The 10,237-nt window shown below is 33.1% G+C and overlaps 1 protein-coding gene across 1 annotated transcript; it reads left to right on the top strand.

The window, feature by feature from the left end:
- The first annotated feature begins 927 nt into the window (after positions 1-927).
- Positions 928-10,014, top strand: dnai2b (dynein, axonemal, intermediate chain 2b). The gene is made up of 13 exons (XM_051123736.1): positions 928-1,001; positions 3,211-3,398; positions 3,520-3,681; positions 3,789-3,916; positions 5,252-5,394; positions 5,484-5,597; positions 5,971-6,110; positions 6,217-6,339; positions 6,426-6,649; positions 7,099-7,234; positions 7,341-7,487; positions 8,711-8,935; positions 9,513-10,014. Exons 2-13 carry the CDS (start codon positions 3,216-3,218, stop codon positions 9,600-9,602), a joined length of 1,815 nt encoding a protein of 604 aa, XP_050979693.1. The 5' UTR covers positions 928-1,001; positions 3,211-3,215; the 3' UTR covers positions 9,603-10,014.
- The last annotated feature ends 223 nt before the right edge of the window (positions 10,015-10,237 follow it).

Genomic DNA, 10,237 nt, shown 5'->3' with positions numbered 1-10,237 from the left:
ATAATCAAATCAAGGATAAATACAAAACTCTTATCACCTGCAAGTGAAAAACATTTTAGCATAATATCAACTTCTACAAAATCCACAGAAATCATAGCTTTTTGTTGTATATAATTATTCAGTTCTTTCCAAAATATTTGTGAGTTAGGACATTCCCAAAATAAGTGATTAATAGTTTCAGGGGAAACTTTACAAAAAACGCAAGTGTCTTCAATGTTCACCTTAAAACGCTGTACCGCAAGTGATTTAACTGGGTAAACTCGATGGAAAATTTTATATGAAGCTTCTTTCACTTTATTTGTGATGCAATACTTATGAGGTGTCATCCAAATTTTATTCCAATCAAAATGTTTTTAAATAAAGAATTGCAATGAGTACCTTTAGAACGAAGCAGAGAATGCAAAAACAATAATAATACAAATAATAATAATAATAATAATAATAATAATATTGCATTCAGAACTTATGAAATCCTTGCCCTGCAATTTAACACAAGAAGTAAATTCTTCCACTGATTAGTAAAGAATAACTATTGCCTTCAAATAGTCTCAGAATTTCTATGGGGATTACATGTAAAACCAAAAGATATTGTATAGGATCAACTGAAAAGTTATGAATATGAACAATTCTGTATGATTGTATAAAATACCATCCTTTCTAATCAACTTTTTTACCCAAATAATTCATTGATATATGGCGCCCTCTACTGGCGCTGTTGTCTAACATCAGCAAAAAAGTACAAAGCCTGAGGTAAAATGTCCAACAACATGAGTTTAATTTGAATGAAATATTATAAAATAACGCGTTTATATCTATACGTACAATTCCAAGCACAACTCGTTGTTTTTTATTTAGTAGTATTAATATAACTACTATTAAAGAGAGTAAAAGTATGTCCGCAAACGTGACGTCACTGGTGCCGCGCTGCTAGGATACGGTAAACTCCTACAGACCAGTGAAGCACTAACCCCATCAAAACCCAGAAAGCGTCACAAAATCAGGTAAGATTAATAAAATGTCTTTTTTTGAAAGAGCTTAACGCTAAACGGAAGCCTGCCATAGACCTATACTGAAGCATGTCTTGGTATGTTATGTTTACCGTTTGTTTGTGCAGCTCTTAAAAGTCCTTCCAAAGCAAATTTTGACACAGGACGTTACGTTGGTTCTCTGTTTTTGGTTTAAACTCAGTTAAACGTCCATAATAATCATACTTTGTTTTTTAAGACCTTATGATATCGTTGTGCTGCTCTTTGACTGGACAAGATGGGGGGAAATTAGGCAATTTTAGGGCTGTTATTATAGTGCGGTTACGTAAACAAAACAGGTTTTTGTCCAAGAACAAGACGTTTATTAAGCAGACAGTCTTGTGAAAAGAGGCTTTGTAACGGAAGGCAACAGCTTTATTCAATGTTATAATTTAATACTTAAACGTTAAAACGTTTATGAAATGTTTTATCATTATTTACAACACAAAATGTTTGTTTTCAGAGTTTCAGCTTGATTTTCTCATCAGTAAATGGGCATGACATGTTATAATTCCTCTAAAATATTTTAAGCAAAAAACTTAATAATTATAGAAACATTTCTGACCCCATTAATTGAGGGGCAGTGTTGGGAAGGTTACTTTGGAAATGTAATAGGTTACAGATTACAAATTGCTTGATTTAAAATGTAATAAGTAGTGTAACTTTTCAATTACTTTATTAAAGTAATGTAACTTATTACTTTTAATTACTTTTTGATTACTTTTCTAAATTTCTAATATTTTCAACTGTTAATAATTTTGAAATATTTAAACCAGGCATAATTAACCTTACAGTAGCACTCAACACTGATTACTGTCAGACTTTCAAAATCCTTTATCACTAGAATTAAAAGTATAATAAGTAAGAGATAACATACATCTTTATTTTGCAGTAACAACTGGCTGAATGTACATTATCTCACTTATTACACAGCTGCTTGATAGATTATTTAGATGTTTCATGTCAAAATTATTAGACACAAAACACTGATCTGAGTTGAAATATTTGAATGCAAAGCTTCCATGAAGAAATCAGTTGCTAGCAAACAGCAAGTTCAAACTAGACATACAGGGATACAGTGCAGTCATACCAGTTTTTTTTTTATCAAGCATAGCACCGACTTAAGTTGCCCTGAATGAGTCTGAGCTGTGTAAAAATTTAATATCAAAGCACAGCCACCACAAATTCAGACTTTTTTTTTTTACCTATTTTTTTGGGCTTTTTATGCCTTTTATTGTGATAGGACAGTAGAGAAATGACAGGAAAAAGCTTGGAAGGAGAGAGGGGAGCGGGATCGGCAAAGGACCTCGAGACGGGAATCGAACTCGGGTCACCATGAGCACAGTTGCGCTATGTGTCATAACAAGATCATAACATAAATAACATCATAACAAGAAATAGTTTAATAGCTATGATACTGGGTTTGAAATCAAATGTTTGCATAGTTATGACAGGAAACACTAGCATCTAACAATGCCTTGTAAAAAAACAATCTTAAAAAATAAAGTTTATGCATAAACCCAAACAGGAAATAAAATTATCGAATAAGCATGTGTCCTATTCTGTGTCCTAAACTCCTGAAACACTGGTGTCTCATTTTAGAGCAGTCAATGCAATTCATGAAAGAAGTCAATTAAATCTGTAAGTGTGGGTGGGTGTGTGAAAAAATCTGATGTAATCCCCTTTGTAATCACTGGGATTTTTCAAAAGTAACTAATTTAATTACAGATTTTTTCTCAGTAACTGTAACTAATTACAATTACATTTATTTTGTAATTAAATTACGTAATTCCGTTACATGTAACTAGTTACTCCCCAGCACTGTTGAGGGGATATATGGAAAAAAATTTTGTATTTTAAAAAACTAATTTGTCACCCATAATTAGTTACCAGTTTGATTTTCTGGTCAGTAAGTGAGACTGTAATTCCTCTATTTAACTATTTTAAACAAAATATCTCTCAAAATGTTATGTATAATAATTATAGAGACATTTATGATCTTATTAATTGAAATATTTATATTAAAAATAATATGGAAGATTTTAAATCTACAGGAAGATTTAAAATTAGCTAGTGAAAGCAAGAAGTTTAACCTACAACTTAATGTAAAAAAATTAAAGTATAAAAACGTATATTTAATTAAGAACTGTATACATCATTCTTTTATAACATTTCTTACCTTTAGCTAAAATGGAGATTGTGTACGTGTACACAAAGAAGCGCAGTGAGTTTGGACGGCAGTGTAACTTTTCAGACCGTCCAGCTGAGTTGCATGTGGACATTCTTCCTGACACGTCCCTCGCTGCAAACTTCACCGTGAGAGATCCGTGTAATGTGACCATTCAGTGCGCCGAGGAAATGTCAGAGCATGAGGTAACTCTAGCATTAACACAAAAAAAGTTTTGGTTAAATAATAAAAAAAAAAGATATAATGATGTAATATAAATTAGTTTTCATCATGACTGAATTATCATGAAATTCTTGACATATTCAGGTGAACACGGAGCGCTTTGAATCAGAGTCACGAGGAATAAACCATGTGGAAGGAGGCTGGCCGAAAGATCTCAATCCAGAGGATATGGAGGCGACCATCCGCTACAGGAAGAAAGTGGAGAAGGATGAACACTATCAGAATACCATTATGCAGATTGCTGGTGTGAGTGCCTTAAACTGTTAACTATCAAGTATTATATGAGCATTATATGAGGCGTGACTTCAATCCCAGAACCTCAGAAGACATGTTTTTGACTTGCTTATTTGCAGCTCATGGAGCACTGTTGCAAGCAGAACAACGCCACTGACATCTACCAGGAGTTTTTCGAGGATGAGGATGAAGAGGTGATGGAGGAATCGGAGGAGCAGCCATCAGCAAAGACAATCAATGTCTTCAGGTGAGCACATCTAACTGGAGTGATAAAGCAATATATCAGCAAGGTCACTATTTTTTTTTTAAATTAATAATTTCACTTCTCAATTTTTTTTTTATTTTTTTAGAACATTTGGGGTAAATAATGTACTCATTTAAATTCAGCCATTTACATTACCATGCGAAAGTTTTGGATCAGTAAGACATTTTAGAGAAATTAATAGCTTTATTAAGCAAGGGTTTATTAAGCAAAAGCAACATGTAAAACATTTATAATGCTCCCATTTCAAATAAATGCTGTTTTTTTTTTTAACTTTTAGTCAAAGAATCCTGAGAAAGTTTTTCCATAAAAAAATAAAATAAATTAATAAATTAAAATATTTAAATAATATTCTGAAATATTATTGCAATTTATTGCAGTTTTCTATTTTAATATACTTTAAAATATAATTTATTCCTGTGATGCAAAGCTGAATTTTCATTATCCATTACTCCAGTCTTCAGTGTTACATGATCCTTCAAAAATCATTCTAATATCCTGATTTATTATTAGAATTATCTATGCTTTCAGCAGTTGTGCTGCTTATTTTTTATTTTTTTTTTGGAATCTGTGATTTCATTTTTCAGGATTCTTTGATGAAAAATTAAAAAGAACAGCATTTTTTCAAAATGGAATATTTTCTAGCAATATAAGTCTTTACTTTCACTTTTTAACACATCCTTGCTGAATAAACGAATTAATTTCTTTCAAAGAAAGAAAGAAAGAAAAAATGTACTGACCCCAAACTTTTAACGATAGTGTATATTGTTAGAAAAGATTTCTATTTTTAATTAAATGCTGTTCTTTTAACATTTTATTCATCAAAGAATCCTGAAAAAAGTATCACAGGTTCCAAAAAAAAAATAAGCAGCACAACTTTCCAACAGTAATTAATTAGCATATTAAAATGATTTCTGAAGGATCGTGTGACATTGAAGACTGGAGTAATGGTGCTGAAAATTCAGCTTTGCATCAGAGGAATAAATTCCGTTTTAAAGTATATTAAAATAGAAAAGTGCTATTTTAAATTTTTAAATGAATATTTCACATAAATGTAATATTTCACAATATTACAGTTGTTTCTGTATTTTTAATCAAATAAATACAGCCTTGATGAGCAAAAAATTTCTTGTTATTAGCAATTATCAGTTTCTTATTATTATCAATTAGCAAAAATAATTAACTCTTATACACATTAGGATGGACTTGTTCTAAAAAATTCAAATTATTCTTTTCTCCTTTTCTGTTTTTCAGAATTATTTACATAAATAGAACTACTGAATCATATATTTTTAAATACTTTGGGTATCTTTTTTCTAGAGACCCGAATGAAGTCAAGCGCACAGCTACCAGTTTGTCCTGGCACCCCGATGGCAACCATAAACTTGCTGTCGCCTACTCTTCCCTGGAGTTTCAAAAAGCACCCAATGACATGAGCTTCGACTCCTACATATGGGACATTGGTATAACATAAGAACAGTACTTTTTTGATATAATGTTCCAGATATAGTAAGGACAAAGTATTGAAAAAAATAATGTTTTTCACTTTCAGAAAATCCCAATAAACCCGAAATGACACTGAAACCTGTATCTCCACTTGTATGTCTGGAGTACAACCCAAAAGATTCACACATTCTCGTTGGGGGAAGCTACAACGGACAAATCGGTGGGTTTTATCACCTGAGCTCCTCTCTGGATGCACGATTAATCATGTTTTATTCCAGCAACCATAACACTTATGACCATCTGAACTCTTTTAGAGGTGTAATTAGATTGGCCTCAGCCGCTCTGTGCATTCTCAATAAAGTATGGTTAATGGAAAAAAAGTACCTTGGACCTTGTCTGAATAGCATTTGGTAGATAAAACAGATGTGGCTCTTTGTAAACTCTAATGGCTGGATTAGTAGTCTTTGGCATTGAATGCAAAGACGAAATGAGAATGTACTTCGGAATGCCATCTGTGGATGCATTTGTGTAATAACGTGTGTTTTTTTGTAAAATTATGCATGACCACCCCTTGTTATTTCACCCATTTCCAGCATACTGGGACACTCGTAAAGGCAGCCAGCCAGTAGAGATGTCCACAATCGAACACAGCCACAGAGATCCTGTCTACAAAGTTATCTGGCTGCAGTCGAAGACAGGCATGGACATCTTCTCAGCTTCTACAGATGGCCAGGTCTGTGTGCAGTGACACAATAAAGAAATAAAGAAATGAACCACATAATGTTTGCATTGCATACTAAAGGAGTCATCAGATATAAAAGCTACTCATCTGACACCAGGTGCTGTGGTGGGACATTCGTAAGATGAGTGAGCCCACTGAGAGACTCATACTGGACCCCAGTAAGAAGGGGAACCTCGATAATGCCCTCGGTGCAGTCTCGCTGGAGTTTGAGACCACTATGGTAGGAGCATGTTCTTTGTTTTTGAAAGAAACCTTGTAGAAACAGATGTTGAGAACTTAAACATCCTTTGTTTTTGATTACACAAGCCCACTAAGTTCATGGTGGGCACAGAGCAGGGTCTTGTGGTTTCATGCAATCGCAAAGCAAAAACGCCAGCTGAGAAGATTGTATGCACATACAGCGGACACCACGGTCCGATTTACGCCTTGCAGAGGAACCCATTTTTTCCTAAGAACTTCCTGACTGTGGCTGACTGGACTGCACGCATCTGGTCGGAGGATATCAAAGAGTCCTCCATCATGTGGACCAAGTAATTTCTGTTTTGTTGTTCCAAATACAGCTTTGTTCATTTTTAGGGGAAATAATCATCATTACTCTATGTACACTAGCATTCAAAAGTTTCTAGTCAGCAAGAATGCATTCGACTGATCAAAAGTGGCAGTAAAGACTTTTACGTTGTTACAAAAGATTTCCATTTCAAAGTAATGCTGTTCTTTGAACTTTCTATTCATCAAAAAATCCTGAAAAAATCAGTGTTTCCAAATGTTTTTTGAGCAATAAATCAGCATATTAGAATGATTTATGAAGGATCATGTGACACTGAAGACTGAAGAAATTCAGTTTTACATCACAGGAATAAATTACATTTTAAAATATATTTAAATAGAATACACTATTGACTGTTTGAACTTTTAAATGGTATTGTAGATGTTTAACGTAACTTGCACAGGTGCCAGTATTTCTAATCTGTTTCTTCAGGTATCACATGGCCCATCTGTTAGATGGCTGCTGGAGTCCAGTCAGACCCTCGGTTTTCTTTACAGTAAAGATGGATGGCACCTTGGATGTGTGGGACATCTTGTTTAAACAGAATGACCCAACTCTCAGCCTCAAAGTTGGTGCTTAATGCCATCTCCTTATACTAAAACCATCTCACAGTCCAGTATCTCAGTGTTATCTGTTTTAAGAAATACTCACAATGTGTGTGCTTTTCCTCACAGGTTTGTGATGAAGCCCTGTACAGCATCCAGGTGCAAGATAACGGCCGTTTCCTGGGATGTGGCTCTCAGCTGGGAACTACCACACTGCTGGAGATTTCAGGAGGCCTGTGCACACTGCAGAAGAACGAGAAAGCCCTGGTCTCAGAGGTCAGACACAAACACACATTACTCCAGTCTTCAGTGTAACTTGGTCCTTAAGAAATCAATTTAATATGCCGATTTGGTGCTCAAGAAACATTTATTGTTATTGTCAATGTTGAAAATGCTGCTTAATATTTTTTGTGGAAATCGTGATATATTTTTCAGGATCCTTGGGTGAATAGAAAGTTAAAATGGGCATCATTTATTTGAAATAAAAATCTTTTTTAACATTGAAATGTCATGTTAATGAATAAAACTACCTAAATAAAAACATTTATTATTATTTTTTTACCAAAAAAAAAAAAAAAAACCTTACATCACTGTAAATAAATATGTATATGTATGTGTGTGTATATATATATATATATATATATATATATATATATTGTGCATTTACTTGATCAAAATATAGAAAAAAATAGTACTATTGTAAGATATTATTACAGTTTAAGTAATGGTTTCCTATTTTGATATATTTTAAAATATAATTTATTCCTGTGATGCAATGCTGAATTTTCATCAGACATTACTCCAGTCTTCAGTGTCACATGATGCTTCAGAAATCATTCTAATAAGCTGATTATTTTATTATTATTATTATTATTATCAGTGTTGGAAACAGTTGTGGTGCTTAATATTTTTTGGAACCTGTGATTTTTTTTTTAATTTTTTTTAGGAATCTTTGATGAATTAAAGGTTAAAAAGAACAGCATTTATTCAAAATATAAATCTTTTCTAAAAATATAAGTCTTTGCTATCACTTTTTATCAATTTAACACATGCTTGCTTAATACAAGTATTAATATCGTTCATTGCTTTGAAATTAATAAATAAATAAAAATGTACTGACCACAAACTTTTAAATGGTCATTTATATTTTTACAAAAGATTTATATTTTATATATATGCTGTTATTTTAAACTGTTTATTTGCGAAAGAATCCTAAAAAAATACCACAGGTTTCAACAAAATATTATTAATAAATATTAAATATTATGAAAATATAGCTTTGCATCACAGGAATAAATTATATCTAAAAATATATTCACATAGAAAACAGTTCTAACAGTTACATTGAAGTACTATTTCACAATATTACTTTTTGATCAAATAAATGCAACCTTGCAGAATATATATATATATATATATATATATATAAAAATGATAAAAATCATTACATAGTTGTATATACATCCATCTGTCATATACTGAACTTTATTTTTTTGCAGATGTTTGAACGCGAGACCAAGCGAGAGAAGATTCTGGAAGCTCGGCACAGAGAGATGCGACTGAAGGAACGCAGCCGCTCCGAGCAGAGCCGAGAGGACGAGGGCAAAGAGGCGGACGGGGAGGAGAGCACAGAAGAGCTGGTGGCCCGCGCAGAGAAAGAGTTCTTCGACATCTTGGAAGCCGAGAAGAGGAAAGAGAGGAATGAGGAGAAAGAACGAGATAAGGTGAACGTTCTGCTTCTATCAAGAGTTAACATGTTAGATCTGACATGTGAAACCTTTAATCAAATTTTTAACCACACATCTGTGTGTTTTGATGGGTGCTGTCATACGTGTGTGTTTCAGAACAGCCTGTCAAATGAAACTGCCCCCCTTTGTGGAGCTTAAACAAATTGCACCCGATGTTTGGATCGTTGCTCCAATAAGATAAGGGTCCCGAGCTCTATATATAACCCTGATAGCTGGGTTGGAAAAGCTCTATTGTGAAAGACAAAGAAGGAAAAATCAATAAAGTCTACTTCGTCTATACCCAGAATGCTTTATGCTCCTCTGTGATTGGCGAAGAGGCATTTGAGCTTACGTGAGCATCAGAAGTGTATTGCTATAGGCTTTTCTGCTCAAAGGCTCATGTGATTAATGGTTTTGGCCTTTTCAAGGACCTAAGTTATTTGAAAATAAAGAGGGGGTTTATAATTAGGTTTGTTTTATGTGTCTCACATGATTTCTATAGGCAGTTAATTAGAGAAGAAAGTAGTTTGGCTGTACTCATAGTGTTTGATCTGTCTTTTCTTATTTCCTTCAGGAGAAAGGTGTGTGTGAAGAGAAAGATTTCCAGGAGGAGTACGAAACTAATGGTGTTTCCTCCTTTGCAAGAAGAGAAATCTCTATGTAGATTGCCAACACAGAGCTGGTCTCATACTCAGATCATGTTCGCAACCCATTTTGCTTTCATAATGTAATTTTTTCTGAGTGAAATGGGAACTTTTATTTATCATGAACATATTAAATTGTGTAAAGTGGGCATTTAATACCAGTAGTGGAGTGGGGTTTCACAGTATGACCATGAACTCTGTAAATCTGCTTTGAAGTTGACTGGACTTGATCAGGAATGTGCATTAAGAAAGTAAATTGGTGATTTCATGTTGACGGAATTAATGCAAATAAATGTTATGTAATGTAAGTGTCTAATTAAATAAAATACATTTAGCATTTTTATTTTATTTTTATTGTTGTTTTAGACTTTCCCTCATCTTTCATATCCTCAAAATAGCATCAGATGATGTCTGAAATGAAATTGTGAAACTGGCACTTACTTTTTTTGTAATAAAATATATAAAAACGTTCATAGCAGCTATCTTTTGAGTCAGCTGTAAATATTGTTTGATTATATTTGTCATTATATCTTTGTGTCTTAAGATCCCTTATGAATAGGTGACAATAAAATCTAATTAGGAAAAAAAATCATAGAAAAATAAAACGTTGTACATGCAGAAAATGGACCTTTTCTAATATGATTTTTTTTTTTTT

This window comes from Labeo rohita, chromosome 12, assembly GCF_022985175.1.
Source record: "Labeo rohita strain BAU-BD-2019 chromosome 12, IGBB_LRoh.1.0, whole genome shotgun sequence".
Taxonomy (NCBI): domain Eukaryota; kingdom Metazoa; phylum Chordata; class Actinopteri; order Cypriniformes; family Cyprinidae; genus Labeo; species Labeo rohita.
This window is presented reverse-complemented; position numbering and strand designations above follow the sequence as displayed.

Coding starts and splice junctions, on each gene's coding strand:
- dnai2b (XM_051123736.1), top strand. CDS start 3,216: ATGGAGATTGTGTACGTGTACACAAAGAAGCGCAGTGAGTTTGGACGG. Junction 3,399..3,519: donor AGGAAATGTCAGAGCATGAG/GTAACTCTAGCA, acceptor TGACATATTCAG/GTGAACACGGAGCGCTTTGA. Junction 5,395..5,483: donor CTCCTACATATGGGACATTG/GTATAACATAAG, acceptor TTTCACTTTCAG/AAAATCCCAATAAACCCGAA.